Genomic DNA, 18,247 nt, shown 5'->3' on the forward strand with positions numbered 1-18,247 from the left:
TCCTGCCCTCTGATGAGAAGGAGAGTATTTCTTCGAAACTCCGTGGATTAAGGACTATCCACTTATCTTGTGTTTCCTTTTTTAAAATTATATATGTTTTTAACTCTTTTTCAAGATGTCTTTTAACATGTTTTATTAATCATTTGTTCATGTATATATATATATATATATATATATATATATATATATATATATATATGTGTGTGTGTGTGTGTGTGTGTGTGTGTGTGCAAAGTTACTTTGTCTGTGTGTGCACGCGCGTGTATGTGGAACAATCTCTACAAAACATCAATTTTTACTTTACAGACTTGAAACTTGATATGTAAAAGATTTGAACCTGTGAAACAAATTCGATTTGGTTTATGGCCGGTAAAATAGCTGTCAAAGGACCAAAATTAAAAAAAAAATGAACTTGCGAAACATAAGCTGACTAATCGTGTTACTTCTATGCATGCGTAAATATACATTAACAACGTTATTTTTAAAGTTTTTATATGCGTATGAGCTTAGCTCAGATGATAATAAATAATGACGGAGAGCTATATGTTTTGATTTCGATTCTAGCTGATGGCATTTTTTTATCTTTTGAAATCATTACTATATATTGGGTACAATATAATAATCAATAGAACATAGACGGCCCGTTAGTTTATTTATATTTTCCTCAAATTGTTGTAGTAATGCGTATAGAATTCATGACCAAGTTGTTTAGTTGTTGCCCATAATCAGAAAGGTTCATTTAGTTGTGATCAAAAAGTAGATTTTATGCACCAACTCATAACTTAAACTTTATGTTTAAACTCATGTTGAACACCAGAGAGGTTAAACATACGTCCGATTCGACCGACTGCAATGGCATAAGGCTATTTTTAGCCTCATTTCGGACTTACAATCAAATAGGATATCCAAGAGGATCAAATTACCTGATCACAACGCCTACTTTTGGTCAGAGCCAATTATGTGACTTGAAGTTAAATAAATCTCATACAGCAGCATAAAACAACGCTATAAAGTAAGTCATCCGCCATTGAGCCAGCATTTAAGATAGTTACAACTACTCAGCATTAAAAGCAACTAACGGTTTTCTGAAGGCAAAGCGATAGATAGAGATGAGAACATTCAGCGGTAGAGTTTAAATTACTGCCCGCTTTCAAATAGAGATTTGTACTGGCTATGGATGTCCTGATAGCATTCAGAAATTACCACACCTTGCAATAAGCTTGATCTTGTGTCACATCCAGTTCTTGAGGCAAGCAGAAATGGCAAGATTCCAGAGTAGACTCGATGATGTATAATATGTAGTCCTCGATGTGTTATAAGATAGCAACACCCCATACCAATCACGACCTTGTGTCGCATCTAGTCAAAATAGTGTTAAATAGTCACAGTTCATACTAATACTTGATGTCTTCAGAAAATGTTATACCCCACATTAAGTGCCACATTTATTCCTCGAAGTGTTCAGGAATAGCCACGCATATACTTCGTTTGACCTTGTGTCAGATCCAACTCTCTAAGTGTTCAGAAATAGTCACATTTATACGTACCTTGACCTTGTACCGAATCCGATCCTACAAGCAATCCCATATAGCTACAACCATAATTAATTTGACCTTATACCACATACAGTCCTCAAGGTGTTCAGAAACAGTGACATGCAAACTGAGCTCAGCATTGTGTCATATCCAGTTTTCTATACTTCAGCAATAGTCAACCTCATAATTAGATTGACCTTGTGTCACATGCATTAAAGTGTTCAGAAATAGCACACCAATACTTATCTCGATCATGTCATATCTAGTTCTCCAAGAATTCAGAAATAACCATACACATAATTTAACCTTGCGTCTCATCCTAGAGGTGTTCAGAAATAGCAATACAAGTACTTAGTTTTACCTTTTGTTGAATCCACTTCTTCAAGTGTTCAAAAGTAGCGCCACACGAACTTACCTCGACTTTGTCCCACATCCAATTCTAAGAGTGTTCAGAAATAGTCACACCATACTTAGCTAGACTTTGTATAATATCTAGTTCTCTAAATATTCAAAATAGTCGCCATAGTCTCTTAGCTCTATTTTATGTCACATGTACTTCTCCAAGCGTTCAGAATTGGTCACACCCATACCTAGCTTGACCAAGTATCACGTAAAATCCTCGAGGTTTTCCGAATCACCGCATACTGACTTTGTTGCAAATCCTGTTCTTTAAGTGAATGTTACATCAATACGTGACTTGACTTTGTGTCAAGTATAGTTTTTCAAATGTTCAGAAAAAGCGACACATATGCCAAGCTGATCCAATGACACATGCAGTTCTCGAAGTGTTCAGAAATAGCTACACTCTTTACACACGAAACTCTTGTATTGAGGCAGTTGTAAATAACGATCATATAAGTTGGTAACAAATGGAGAAAAAAACCAAACTTACTTGATGACTTGGGTTTATTGACAAAATAGGCAGCTGAAGATGGACTAGTCTCAACAGAAGATGACGTTCGTTCCAAAAGCGTTGTAAAATGTAAAATCGTTGTCGACTCTGTTTTATCGACTGCCAAAAAAAGAAAGAAAGAAAGGCAATTAAAAACTAATTAGCTTGCTCCCCATGCTATATAAGTACTCTTACTTATTATGAGAGGGGCACATATCTTCTATCCAATTTTTAATTTCGTTAGAAGACAGAATAACGCTATAGTAGATACTTATTATCTGCGATTTATATCTATATTTTATAATTATATTTATACTAGCAATTCAACCCAGTTTTGTTCGGGCCTTATGTTTTGTTCATAACTTTACATGATATGCATATATATTAAAACGTTTGACTCATGTCCAGAGTTTGGTAGAGTTTTCAAAGGTCAACTTATTGAACTTTGATCCCTTTACAGGCAAATTTCTTGCCGAAAACCGATTAAAAAGATTTTTTCCAAATCTCAATACTCCTTATGTAAAATCTCGAGTCTGTAGACTGGAAATTGACATGAGTAATTTGGTAGGGAAATGTACACACAGACACACACAGAGACAATTTTACTTTTATAGAAATATAGATTAAGTAGCTACTCTTTATTTATATTTGCCTGGCAGATTCGTACAAATACCTGGTTTAGAACCCAGGTACGGTGTTACCCCCTCTCGATGTGATGGACCCGCAAACTTTGTCAGGACATTCATCTAGGAGAAGAAAAACTTTGATGTAAAACCCGTGTTAATGACCTCACAAGTCATTGCACCACACTACCGGTGGTGAAAGACCTTTTTAGTCCTAAACAACAACTTTCCTGGAGTTGCAGATTCAAATAAATTATCTGGTTTGCAAACCTAAAGGAATAGGTAGACTTAAGAAATAGTTAGGCTTCCACACTTCGTTTTTGTCTATTAACCAGGCATAAATGTACAATTAAGGACTCATCAGACACCCAGTGCTTGACCTTGTTTCTTGATTAAGACAAAAAACACCGCCCCCAATCCTTTCTTTCTCCCATTGATTTTATTTCCCATCTATCTTAAACTAAGCAACTCTGTGACGCTTGCTTACTATTCATGTCCATGCAACTAGTTTGTGCTGCTCTTGTTTGACAGGTTGAGAGTACAGGGTTGACAATTTGTCTGGCTGCTGATTCCGACTGGCATTACAGGAGCCCTAACTCTTTGGTAGCACTTAGAGCGACTGCTCTATAATCATTTGTATAATATGAGGATGGTTGTGTTTCCATGTCGCATATGCAAAAGGACCTTGCAGTTATCTTCAGTGGGGTTTATCGAGCCACAACCATCTTGACAAGGCACAACTAATAATCTACTTGTGTGTGAATATTTGGCATCAAACTGACTTACTTTGCCCCACCAACTCTACCCTCAAACTAAAAAAAATCAAACGAAATGATATTCAAAGCAAAAAAAAAAAAGACATGCTCAAACTAGACACGAGCCTAAACAAAACCAATCTGCCTACTCCCTTGAGCCTCGCATAAACAAATATCTATGAACTTATAATAAGTAAATTAGATGATGTAGAATCTTTTCTCCTAGTAAAACCCCCGGATACCATAGCATTACGTGAAACAAACCTACAATCCTCAACCCTTTCTAAATGCTTTAACATAACAGGATATTTTTCTCTCTACCGACTAAATTTTATAAACGCTAGAAATAACTATAAGAGTGAAATAAATGCAGCTAAGAGAATAACACAAAACTTATCGAATTACAGAAAATAAGAACTCATGATTTCTTGAAAATCTATACGGCTAATAAAATTCTAAATGTCTATTTATTTATTTATGTGTATGTGTATATATACCAATAAAACTTTCAAACAGATGCATCGAATTAAAACAAATTCTTTTTTCCCCCTGAAAGGTGTGAATCCTTAGATTGTCCTTTATATATGGTTCGTAATGAAGAACACCGAGTCACATAAAAAGCCCAAAATAAGGGGGTTTGGGTCGTTTCGTGCCAATGCCGAAAAAGATACCTGCCCATGTCAACGGAATTTAGCACTGTCTGTAAACAGTCGCGGTAACATCTTTCGACATACGGACAGGACTTGTGGCGCAATGGATAACGCGTTTGACTAGGGGCCAGAAGATTCCAGGTTCGAATCTTGGCAAGTTCGTAATAATTTTAAACTATCATTTTATCCAAAGTTTACTTATTATCCTTACCCTTAGTTATTTTTTCATTGATTTTGTTTCGTGCATATGGGAATTTCCCAGACTCTGAGTTCACAAGGTAAACGTTGATAGTAAGACGATGTTGAGTGTACTCGATTTTGTGTTTGACTCGATGTTGTGTGTGCCGACGTGGTGCAGCCGCTAGTTTATTATAGAATTATAAATAATGGAGAATCAACAATTCCACCACTAAAGAACAACTATGAGATCGCTTGCACAGCAACTGAGAAAACTAGCTTACTTGCTCGACGTTTTTTAATTTATTTTTTACATTTTTATTCTCCCATTTGGACGCAAGGGGTTATTATTTGGGATCATGTCTAATAGTGGACTGTCGGGCGTTGAGCAGCGAAATGCCTGCCCACATTACATTTAAACTTCTGCAGGTTAGTACAGCCGGGGAAGCATGAGCTTAGAAGAACATTCCAAAGTCTAACAGTTCGAGGACAGAAGCTATTATATGGTCAACAGTGGTAACGCTCTGCTGGTTAATGATGACAGAAATTCCCTTAACTGAGTCACAACTCTTGCAATCACACTATCACCCTTTCTCCTCTCTGTGTTCCAATGGTATCACAGTGGTAGCAACACTTCTGAACAGCCTCAATAGCCTTGCCATTCAGATGTATTTTCTTTACATCTAAGTTCTCATCTATCTCCATTGTCTTACACTATATGAGAAAATTTAACTGAACCAAGTTCATCACCATCAAAATTATTTATTTATAATTATACTTGCATTTTTAAAAATAATTATACATCATGCTTGCTAGTGTTCCTTGTCTTTGTTGTAGCCCTGTGAATGGGTCATAAAGAAAGACTCGAACAACGGGTTAAGGTAGAAAGAATATATTGTACAAGAAAGGGAATACAAAAATATAGTATTTTCAGTCGCTATAATTCCCCTCGAGATTATGAGACTCGGGGTTTTTATAGTGGTTAGAGGAGTCTCTTACGAGTGAAAGGGTAAATCTTTATAACAATCTTGATAGCAGTAACTTAAAAAATTGATTTTTAATGTAAAGCTAATCATAAAACGCTAATTTTCACTGTATTAAAAATTACTAATCTTAACTGGCGCTAATAAAATTTTAAATAGCAATTTTTAGAGATTACCGGATAGATCCAGCATGAATTAGGATTATTAAACAAATTATATCGAATTTAAAATATAATTAAGTTTTAAATTAAAAAAAAATGTTGATAAAAATTCAAACAAAGCTAATAAATAAAATTAATACTATAAAACTGAAAGAAAATTATAAATTAAAATCAAATTAAAATTGATTGTCAAGATGGAGAAATAATAAATACATTGTAAAATGTAAAAATATAAATTAAAAATTTGATTTTTTTAATGAAGTGTTGTAATTTACTGAAAACATTGTGCATAGTGTATAGACATATTTGAACTTTAGAACGCGGTGACAGTGCAATGTAAGATATGAACACTGGGTGAATTGAAATGGCGTCTGGATGAGAAACAAGACTAAGAGGCAATATGTAATAATTATTTCCTTTTCTTTTCTACTTGCTGTTTATAACTTCAATTAATCGTGTTATATAATGTTCATATTTTCTAATATTTCGAGGTTAATACACCTTTTCAAAGTAAGTCCATATCAAATCCACGTGTGTTTCGTAAGTTGGCCGGGCGCAGGTAATATTTGGTTTCAGTAATGAATGCATAGCTTTGCAGAAAAAAATGATGTTTTTTAAAATTGTTTTTTAAATTTAAATTTATTTATGTTGAATTTATTTGTGTTAATATTATGTGGAATTATTTATCCTTTTTCTTCTGCGGTGATCTTTGTCTGTTATCAACTTCCGTGGTGTTTTTTTAGTTGTATTTAAATTCATAAAAATTGCATGTTACGAAGAATCAGGTGAAGACAGTTTCAAGATATATAACAATGTTACCAAATATAAGCACGCAGATATTTATACTTGTCAAATCAGACGGTCATCTTCCTAGGCATTACATCCTCCTCTCATAAGAGAAATAGGTTTATTTGTTGTCACCCGAGACGCTCTGGTCTTCGATGGGATACTGATGGGACCAAGCATGATATTTTTGCACCAAGTACGGAGTGCTCCTTTCTGGTGAACCGAATTTTCCTCGTTAAACTGACCTTGTACCTAACTTTGCCCACATGGAAGGGTTCAAGTAAGTTAATGCATTCATCATTTACTAAAGCATGAAAATCTGGCACTTGGACAGAAAATTATGCTGCAAAAGAATGAACCAATTATTCTGAATAAGCCAATGAATTTAGAGGTAAAAACGCCTGGCGTGATAACAAGTACGAAAATTATAGAATTAATGACTTAAAATTAGACACGATTAATCATCATTATTTTTTTCCGATAATTTCATCTGCATTTCTAATTTAAACGTTCATTTCAGCTGAATACTAAACATTAGAATTACATCTCTTTTGGCCGACTTGTATCATTTGTCTAAACTAGCTGCAATTACCTATGGTTTTCCAGGTATCAAATGAGCATGAATGATAACTTTATTAATTTCTTTTATTCACCCCAGGTAGAGGCCCTTCTGCATGTCAATACAGTCGGGGAAACAGGAAATCGGCAGGGAATTCCCAAGTCTAGCAGTTCGAGGGGGGGGGGAAAGAAACTATCAGAGTAGAAGGCTTTCCGGCATCTAGGGATCTCTGCAGTGTAGGAGTGGGATTTTATTGCTTGTCAGGTTAGTCAAAGATATTTATGTCGAGAGGGCACAAGTGCTACTGGTTTATCAGAGTAATCCCATGAAAATACTTGTAAAATAGGCACAGGAATGCAATATTGTGGCGATGGGACAGAGTAGCTTATTAGGTTGAAGACTCTTTCTCGACCCTGTCTAAAAGCGAGAGACTAACGGCAGATGCATTAGGCCAGATGTGGTAATGATACTCCGTGCACGAGAATAGTGGCGTTGTAGAGATATTCTCAGATATGAGTAGTTTTCTAGCACAGTAGAGAGAGAGCGCACATTCTTTTCAGCAACCTTGGCAATACCTTCAATGTATTTGTTCCAATTCATGTTGTCTGTGAATGTTAAGACGAGGAGTTTTAACGAAGATCTTTCATAAGTGTATTATTAATCATAGTAATCAGTGATTGAGAAGGTTTCTTGTAACTGTTAAAGAAAAGAGCCTTCGTCTTGGCAGCATGTAATGTTACCATTCATTTAAGTTCCCATCCCACTAGAAACTAGAAGTCATTTTTAAGGTTTCAGCCATTGCCTTAGATATGTGTTCATTCGTTTTCTCCTGGTGTCTCTTATAACGCGTGATGCTATCAGCATTATTTATTTTCTACTAACTCTTCCTACTTGGCGTTGTCTGGGTGTATGAGGAAAAAAAACGACTTGTTTACGAAGAAACGGAAATTAATTTTGGTGGTTTCATTTTGTAATCAAAATAATTTGTGGAACAGAGATATAAAACAATTAGTTTTAAGACTTAACATAAATCGACTAACATAAAAGAACAATAATGTGTAATTAATGGTGAAACTACCTTAATGTCTAAAGATATTAAGTGTCTTAGATTTGCGTTTTTTTTGTGCAAAATCCAAGGGAAATAACCCATTCCATGATTATTTCTATAAAAAGTAAATGAGTTATTTCCTCTGCTTTCTTTAATGCAGAATATTCGGCAAGTAATAGAAAATGTATCTACTCTAAAAGTGTTTTACAGAAAAAAAGTTAAATAAAATATATCCGTGTTAATAAGATAGCGGAAGAAAAAAGGTTAGTCCGAATCAAGTATCGATAAGTTAGAAGGATTGCCATTTGAGTCTGACTTAAAATCTAAAAGATAAATAGATGAGAATAAATATTAGAAGGAGAATACAGCAAAGGAAAAGAATACTGATGCTTTTGTAATATGCAGTAAGATAAATACTATGAGTAAAATCTGAATTAAGTGTAGGCTTAAAACATGATATCTGAGTATAAAACATTTTTGTAATTCATAATTATAACACTAGTTTTCGAATGATGGGATTTAAATTAGAAATAGATCCATAATTCTGAAGCCATAAAAATTATGATAGTTGAGAAGAGTTATTGCCCTTAGTTGTTATTGTTCTCTTAAATAAAGCATGTGCTTAACTAGTTCGTTTCTTATCCATTTATTATCGCAGCCAACCTGAGTGATGAACGCTATAATGTAACATGATGTTAGAAACGGGATTATAAGAAGACACTTATACCAAAAATTAAACGAATTGGAATAATGAACCATCCGTGACATTTGTTTTTGCTCCACAAGTATTAAAAACACACACACACACACACACACACACACACACACACACACACACACACACACACACACACACACACAGGCGTAAGCGTTACACACAAAAAGGTAAGATAATTATCTTTATACCATAAGATATAATCAAATTTAACATGGCTACATCATCTCAAATACTTCCACCAGCAATCGATTGGTTCAGCGCAAACCTTACCAAATCAACCGACAGATTCGCTCGGCAAAGTAAAACTCGAACCCGTACCGCGAAGGAGGAAAAGAAAGTGGGGAAAAAACCCCCAAAAAACAAAACAAAAAAACGTGACGCGTTAGCTGTTGCACCCATCGGCAAACCGGAAGTGACATAAGTTCAAATTAAGGCTATACAATCGAAAAGAGGGGATGTCTTTCGAAAATATCGGCGCAAAAGCGACCCTTCTCTGTAAAAAAGTACCCAGTTGAGGTTGAAGAGATTAATGTTTTTGGCCAATTTATCGATATTTGTCGTCCAAAGGGTCGAGCTCCAAAATGATAGCGCTTTCGTGAAAATCCGTCGCCTCTGTCGAAAGTTTTTGCGAGAAATATATACATACATACATACATTTAAACAGACAGATGAGATTTATATTATAGACTACACTTATGTAATATATTTATTTAATAATGCAGAATTATAGTTTAAAGCAGTTTTCTACTGGCTGTTTTCTATAGAAAACAACATAAAAAACTTGAATACTCACATATCTTCGTTCTGCAAGCACATTATCTCATGTAATAACACACAACGGAATATGATATGCTTATATTCTAGTTATATGCTTGTGATTGTCAAAAACTCAGAGACTTAAAAGATTTTCAGAAGCGATCCTTATTCACGGAGGATTAATAACACACTTTAACTGAATCTTATAGCTACCCTTTTCATATTCAAAATTTTACTCATTATAAACATTCTTGGGTGTATGCTTATCATTTCCTGTTAATTTCAGTGTTAAGTGACTGGTAGTTTAAAAGTTTATCGGTTATATATTGTCACATAAACACACAATAATGCATCTCCTGCATATATATATATATATATATATATATATATATATATATATATATATATATATATATATATATATATATTAAATTAGCTGGTGAAACCAATAGACGTGAAATCATGATGCAACAATGTGCTATGCAGTATTTATTTTATTTACATTGTCAATGATTATTATTATTATTATTATTATTATTATTATTATTATTATTATTATTATTACCACTACTATTTATTATTATTATTATTATTATAAGTAGTAGTGGTAATAATAATAATAATAATAATAATAATAATAATAATAATAATAATAATAATAATAATAATACAGAAAGACCCCCAAAAGGGAACGACTCAAAGCAGCGTAAACCATGTGGAAAATCATAACAGTGCATCTGAGCGAACAGATCTGCCACTCTCTTTAACAATCACGGACTATTGCCCGAGGAACAAAAAGGGCACCGGAAAGAAAGAAAAAAAAAAGAGGGACACACGGTTTGTTATACATCAATCAAAAGATGCTGAAGTAGAGATGGTTCGGTACAAGGGGATGAAGTATTGCCTGACGAGGTTAGGCTTTGGGCTAAAAAATGATGACTGCCGTGCTGAAGACGGTGCTGAGTAAAGACTGTACAGTGGACAAGTTCATACATTGACGACATTCTCGTGGAGGAAGCAGACGTGACAGCGGAGAAAGTGAGAGGCCATGTCGCGAGGTATGGGTTGACTGCAAAACCGACGGAGTCCCTGGATGGGGGAACGACGTTGGGGTTGAAACTATGCCGAGATGGCAAAGGAAGCCTTGTCTTTAAACGAGGGAATGCAATACCCGAAATCGGAACCGACCTGACAAAACGAAAACTCTTCTCGGTCTGCGGGAGACTGGTTGGACACTATACAATCGCCGGCTGGCTCAGGATAGCGTGCAGCTTTATTAAACGACAAACGGGCACCGATGGCTGGGAGGGTCGTGTGACGAAGGAGGTCACGAACATACTACAAGCAATTATCGCGAGAGTGACGAAAGAAGACCCAGTAAAGGGGGAATGGTACGTCAGCGGCGGAGACGCGGGGGTGATTTGGTGCGATGCCAGCAGTCTGGCATTGGGCGTCGTATTAGAGATGGGAGGTGTAACTGTGGAAGATGCGGCGTGGCTAAGAAAGGAAAACGACTATTCCCATATCAACGTAGCCGAACTGGAGGCCGCTATGAAAGGAATCAATCTGGCCCTGAAGTGGGGATTGAAAACGATTGAAATCAAATCCGATTCGGCAACGGTAGTTTCATGGATCAGGTCGGCAGTGACTGGCGATAAGGGAGTTAGGACCAGAGGTGCTGCAGAAATGCTGATCAAGCGTAGGCTTGGAGCACTTGCAGATTTGATAGCGAAATTCCAGTTGAAGGTATCTGTAGTGCTGATCCCGTCAGAAAAGAACAAGACGGATTCGATGACAGGGGTAAAGAAGGCAATTTTTTAGGGCAGCGTATCGGCCGAATGGCAATGGGATAGTGGAGAGGAATCATCGCACCATCAAGGCTGCTGCGGAAAAAAACAACATTTCACCCATGGAGGCGGTGTTTTGGTACAACATCTCACCGAAAACCAAACAAGATGAGACAACTGTGCCTCATAGAGCCATCTTCGCATATAAGTGGCGGCATCCGTGCAACAAAACGGTAGGAATTGAGGGTGAAGAAGCTACCATTAAAGTGGGCGAGGAGGTGTGGGTGAAGCCCCCAATGCAAAATGTACCACTCGCTGGGAGAGGGGGGTCGTAACGGGAACGCAGTCGAAGAACAATTTGATGGTGAAAGGCATTCCCCGGCATATCCTAGACCTGCGTCGTGTAACCCTGCCGGTGCGCACTGATGGCAATGAAGATGAGGAAGTCGAGATCCGCCAAGAAGCTAACGATGCACCCCAATTCGACTTAGCCCCACATTCTGGTTCTTTACAACTGGACGAGAATGTCTGTAGTGAACCTGAAAACGTCAACCCCAAGAAGTTGTCCCCCAGAGGCCTCAACGTGAGAGGAGGAGGCCTGCTTGGATGAAGGATTATGAAGTGTCTTACTGATCTCGAAGATCGGGGGGGGGGCGTGTGGGGTATATGGTTAGAAAGAAAAAAAACGTACCGGGCGTATCTGCATCGCTCTTTGGGAAAGAAGAAGGAAAGGATGGCTAGCTCATTTATATACACGAATGGCATCTTGGGAAGGCAGGGCATGATGGGAGAAGCTATTATTTTTTCCTGTCTTCCTTTTTTTTTCTAGATAGGATATAAAAGCTGGGAAAATTTTTCACTCGGGGTCGTTTGAACGTACAGTTAATTCGCGTGTCAGTGGGAAGAAAGAAAGACGGACTTTCTACGAACGTCGAAACTAGAAGAGAAAAAGGATTGTCGTTTTTTTTTTGTGTGCCGAGAGCGTTGCAAGCTGAAGACGAAAAACCTCATTTTTTTTTGCATGAACATTTAACGGTATTCAGCAGTTAAAAGGAAAACTTTAATTTCAATTCTAGAGTAACTACTACTACTACTACTACTACTACTACTACTACTACTACTACTACTACTACTAGAATCATTGGGTACAATGCTCAGGCGCACCATAACTCATCAAAAGTAATAATTCCTGCAATATCATAAGTGAAATTTGTAATAAGTCAAAAAATAAAATCTCTCTGTATAAAAGGAACATTCATTTTGAAAAGGAATCGGATAGCAAAATCGGATAATCAACCTACGGTAAAGATAAGCGACTCGGGTTAGGGTTTTTTTACAGGCGTATGTTAGTAAGATAAAGGGAATTATGTTCAATCCTAACCCAGTAAGGGTTAAAATTAAATATAAATAACTCAATTTTTCCAGATGAAGATAAGAGATCTTAAATTCTTCCAGGTAAAGATAAGAGACACTCTTTTTTATGTAAAGATAAGCAGTCTTAAACTTTTCCAGGTAAGAAAAGCGATCTCAAACCTTTCTAGGTGATAAGCGATCACAAACCTTTCACATAAAGATAAAGAAACCTCATTCTTTTCCAGGTTAAAATACGCGATCTCAAATGTTTCTAGGTAACAAATAGCGACCCCAAACTTTTTTCTGGTAAAGACAAGCAATCTCAAACTATTCCAGATAAAAATAAGCGATTCAAATATTTTCAGTTAAAAATAAGCGATCCCAATCTTTTCCGGGTAAAAATAAGCGATCCCAATCGTTTCCAGGTAAAATATACAGACTTAAACTTTTCCAGGTAAAGATAAGCCATCCCAACTCTGTCCAAGTAAAAATTAGCGATCCCAACATTTTCTAGGTAGAGAAAAGCGAGCCCCTATTATTTCCAGGTAAAAATAACGAGCCCAAACTTTTCCAGGTGAAGATAAGCGAACATAATCTTTTATAAGGCAAAGCGACCTGATAAAGGTAAACGATTCCAAATTTTTCAAGTAAGGATAAAAGACTGCAAGTAAATATAAGCGATCCCAATCGTTTTCAAGTAAAGATTAGCGACCCCAAATCTTTCTAAGGAAAGATAGACGAGCATAATTTTTTTCAGGTAAAGATAAGCGACCGAGATTTTTACATGGAAAGATAAGCGAACACTATCTTTTCCAGGTAAAAATAAGATAACTCAAATTTTTCTAGATAAAAAAAAAAAAACGACCCTAAACTTTGCTGTGTAAAGATAAGCGACACCAATTTTTTACAGGTCACGTAAGAGTAAGCAGCCTAAAACGTTTCCAGGTAAACATAAGCGCCTCATAACTTTTATAGGTAAAGATAAACGATCTCCAAACTTTTCCTGGTAAAGTTAAGCGATCTCCAACCTTTCCCTGTAAAGATAAGAGGACCCAAACTTTTCCAAGTGAAGATAAGCAACTCCAAACTTCTTCAGGTAAAGTTAAGCCACCCCGTTCTTTTCTAGGTAACGATGAACAGTTTTAAACGTTTCCAGGTAAAGATATGCGACCTCAAACTTTTTCAGGTAAACATAAACGACCTCACCTTTTCCAGATATATGTAAGCACATCCAAACTTATTCAAGTAGTGATAAGCATCCCTACACCTTTTCAGGTTAGGGTTAAATCTCTTCAAGTAAAACATTTCTAGTACCTCAGTACCTCAGACCTTTTATAAGAAAGATAAGTCATCCAGATCTTTCCTTTGGAAGATAAGCGACACAGACCTTTTATAAGAAAGATAAGTCATCCAGATTTTTCCTTTGGAAGATAAACGACACAGGCCTTTTATAAGAAAGATAAGTCATCCAGATCTTTCATTTGGAAGATAAGCGACACAGGCCTTTTATAAGAAAGATAAGTCATCCAGATCTTTCATTTGGAAGATAAGCGACACAGGCCTTTTATAAGAAAGATAAGTCATCCAGATCTTTCATTTGGAAGATAAGCGACACAGGCCTTTTATAAGAAAGATAAGTCATCCAGATTTTTCCTTTGGAAGATAAGCGACACAGGCCTTTTATAAGAAAGATAAGTCATCCAGATCTTTCATTTGGAAGATAAGCGACACAGGCCTTTTATAAGAAAGATAAGTCATCCAGATTTTTCCTTTGGAAGATAAGCGACACAGGCCTTTTATAAGAAAGATAAGTCATCCAGATTTTTCATTTGGAAGATAAGCGACACAGGCCTTTTATAAGAAAGATAAGTCATCCAGATCTTTCATTTGGAAGATAAGCGACACAGGCCTTTTATAAGAAAGATAAGTCATCCAGATCTTTCATTTGGAAGATAAGCGATACAGGCCTTTTATAAGAAAGATAAGTCATCCAGATCTTTCCTTTGGAAGATAAGCGATACAGGCCTTTCCTGATAAAGATAACGGACCTGCACCTTTCTCGGTAAATATAAATATAAACGATCCTAGACCTTTCTAGGTAAAAATGGGTTCACTCATCTAATTTTAGTAAAATTTTTTGGTGAAAATTCAATTTAGAATAAAGCAATCCCATTATTCAATCTTTGCGCGGTTATTAATCATTACTGGCAAAGTTTTCCTAATGTACTTACCCGGCATTTTCGGCTGATTGGTACTTTTAATTGTACTGCTTTTCTGTGCGGCTGTAGTCGCTGCGGAAGCTGTAAGAAACAAATATACATTGGTGAAATTGGGAAAAATGACTTTTAATCGACTGACAAACGTTATTGGGACCAAACGCCCTCGCTCAACTTGTAATAGAATTGATTTTATTATACGTCAACTATCACTCTATAATCGTACGTATATGCAATTGTGTATGCTCTTTAGACTCCACGAAACTGTCATTAGTTGAACATACATTCCGCCATGTCGTATCTTCATATGTACGAGAGAATTAAAGTTGAACATGCTATTTGATTGAAAAGCAGTTTAGTAAAGGCTAAAAATTGTAATATTTATTTATTTTTTTGCAGACTGCTACCCTCATATTCATAGTTATTGTTTCACGACGTCACCTGGAACCGCAGAGACTCAAAACCGAAGAGCAATCAAAGTTTGAGTTTGTGATTTTATAAATCCAAGCTTTTCGTTCTTATCTGGTCTTCCATCGTCAGGTCCGTACAGAATAGGATATTATTTTATTATTGGAATCCTTTGAGATGAGTAATTATGTATATTTATTTATTTACGGACTTTTATCCTCATTTTTATATTTGTTGTTTCACGACGTTTCGGCGAACTATTCCTCTGGCCTTTGTCAGGTGGTTAACCACGACGGGATAGAAATTTGGAGTCTCTAAACTGTATCCTCACTAATTACTGCCAGCAATAGTTGACCGAAACGCCGTGAAACCACAGCTATGAAGATGAGGATAACAGTCCGCAAATAAATCAAATATATAAATTACTCTCAAAATAAATAAATAAATAAATAAATCTCAAAGGATTCCAATGATAGAATAAAAATTGTAATATTTAATTATTACTTTTGGATATATTGACGTGGAATTTCATCCAATCGGAGAAACCTTTTAGCATAAAAATCCATTAGCTGTACCTACTCAGCGTTGCCCGGGATACAATAAAGCCATCTTAGCTTTTAATTTTAATTTGTTTGCACATTTTTTTTTTAAATTCTTAGTCACACGGATTTACTCGAGAGACTTTTTACTGTCAAAATGTCTTTTGCTTAAAAAAAAATAAACAAAAAAAAACATGCTGTTTTTATTACCAAATTATCATTATTTATTTTACACAGGATTTTAAAGGCTAAAATCAGTTATTCCGGTATCGTTTGGTCATTAAATTATTAATAAGACAAAATGCTTGTAAAACTAATACAAATTTTGTTAAGAAAATGTTATTTCCATTCTTTTATTTCCAAATTTATTAAATACTAGCTGTACCCTACCACGCATTGCAATGGCTCAATTTGGTGTCATGGAAAAATTTAATAAAAAGAGAAAATGCATGTTTCTTATATTAGTACAGCAATCCACTGCAAAAAGTAAAAAAGAAGGCGAAAATGAAAAAAATGGTACTCTTGCAGAATTTGATCTGGATCCTCGGGGGTTTCTGTCAATCATTCATGGTTTGGACTTGACCAACAATCAGTGGATGAAGCCGAACGTAGCAAAAATGTTGAAACGCTAAATGTTTTTTTTTTGTTGTTGTTTTACAAAAATGTGAGTTAGTAATTAATATTTGGTTGATGGTGGGGGGAGGGGGTTACTATACACAGATTCGGAAAAGTTGTCCAAAAACAAAAAAATGAAAGCAAAGGTAAGGTAAGTTACGTTTCTACCTAATTGGATAGTTGTTTAGTGTTTTTATGTAATGTAAAATGTTTAATTGGCTCAAAAAACAGAAATGGTCGCGGACTCTGTTGAATACGTTAAGCTTGGGAAAGTAAGTTGAAAACTAAAAACTATACAAAACAGCGTCTGAAACTCACCGAATATATGTTACCATGACATAGGCTGGCATAATCGGTGGGTTTCTGACAGTATTTTGTATAGTTTTTTTTTTTAGTTTTAACTCACTTTCTCTAACTTAAAGTAATCAACAGTGTCCACCACCATTTGTAGCTTTCAAATACCCCGATAAACACTGTTTTTCGAGTCGACTAAACGTTACATTAAATGAAAAGGGTTCATATTACTAAACACAGATACAAAGAAGTTGTAAAAAAATAAATATATAACAAATAAATGTTATCAAAGGCAAGAAAAGTAAATGTTCTACCTAACTGGATAAGATTTTAGTGTTTTTATGTAATGTATAATCGGTTCAAAAACATTCAATGTTTATCGGTATATCTGAAAAATACAAATGGCGGCAGACTGTATCGAACACGTTAAGTTTGGGGAAATTTTGGGAAAATGAGTTTAAACTAAAAAACTATGCAAAATACTGTTAGGAACTCACTCAATATATGTTACCATGACGTAGGCTGGCATATAATCGGTGGTTTTAAACTTTTGCTCGATACAGGTGACGACTTTTAAAAGTCCCTTTTAGTGATTACCTGGTTTGAGGATATTTGTACAACTAAACGGCAAATCTGCTCCAAAAAATCCGGTATTATTTTACTTTAAGGCCCGTTTCACGTTCAACGAAATATTTTATTGTAGATTTCGGCGTGCTAAAAACGAATCTGCAAACCGTTTACGTAGCAAAAAGAAAGTTTTCATGATATTCATGAAATTACTTTTTCGAAAAGTGGGTGATCACTTTTCAATGTAAATTAAACTTAGAATGAGCACCCACTTTCTGGCCACCTGAGAGAGGGGCATTTTTCTGTGTTTCTTGGCTAAAAAGTTTTTTGTTTGATTTCTTTTGCATGGTAATAACCCCTGAACTCTGGGACTATTTTCCATTTCACAGCCGTAGCCTTTGTTTACGCTATGCGTGAGCATAAACGAAAGCTGTTAAGCCAATAAACATGGGAATAAATCCCCCCCTCTCTCAGGCGGCTAGAAAGTGGGTGCTCATTTTGAGTTAAATTTACATGGAAAAGTGATTTCTTCATATCATAAAAACTATTTTTTTTGCGACGGAAACGGTTTGCAGATTCGTTTTTAGCACACCAAAATCTACAAATTTTTTTTTGTTATTTACGAACGTGAGACGCACGGCCCTTAATGGAAAATTATATAAAAAATCCGGGGGAAAATAGTTTTCAATAAAAATAGCAATTGAATTCGATAGAAAATAAATGGATGCTATTTTTTTTTCTTTTTTCTGTGTGTTTCTTGGCTAAAAAGTTTTTTGTTTGATTTCTTTTGCATGGTATTAACCCCTGAACTCTGGGACTATTTTC

General features: G+C 35.7%; 1 protein-coding gene across 1 annotated transcript in view; it reads right to left on the reverse strand.

Annotated features, from left to right (window-relative positions):
* LOC145303506 (uncharacterized) overlaps window positions 1–18,247 on the reverse strand; it is a 131,250-nt gene that overhangs the window by 22,092 nt on the left and 90,911 nt on the right. The window contains exons 3-4 of the mRNA XM_080144938.1: window positions 15,015–15,083; window positions 2,428–2,547 (exon numbers count right to left, since the gene is read on the reverse strand). Of these exons, the coding sequence (XP_080001064.1) occupies window positions 2,428–2,547; window positions 15,015–15,083 (189 nt within the window). The remainder of the gene's footprint in view (window positions 1–2,427; window positions 2,548–15,014; window positions 15,084–18,247) is intronic.

The sequence above is a fragment of the Euprymna scolopes genome, chromosome 19, assembly GCF_053919585.1.
Source record: "Euprymna scolopes isolate OS-2025 chromosome 19, ASM5391958v1, whole genome shotgun sequence".
In the NCBI taxonomy this organism is placed as follows: domain Eukaryota; kingdom Metazoa; phylum Mollusca; class Cephalopoda; order Sepiida; family Sepiolidae; genus Euprymna; species Euprymna scolopes.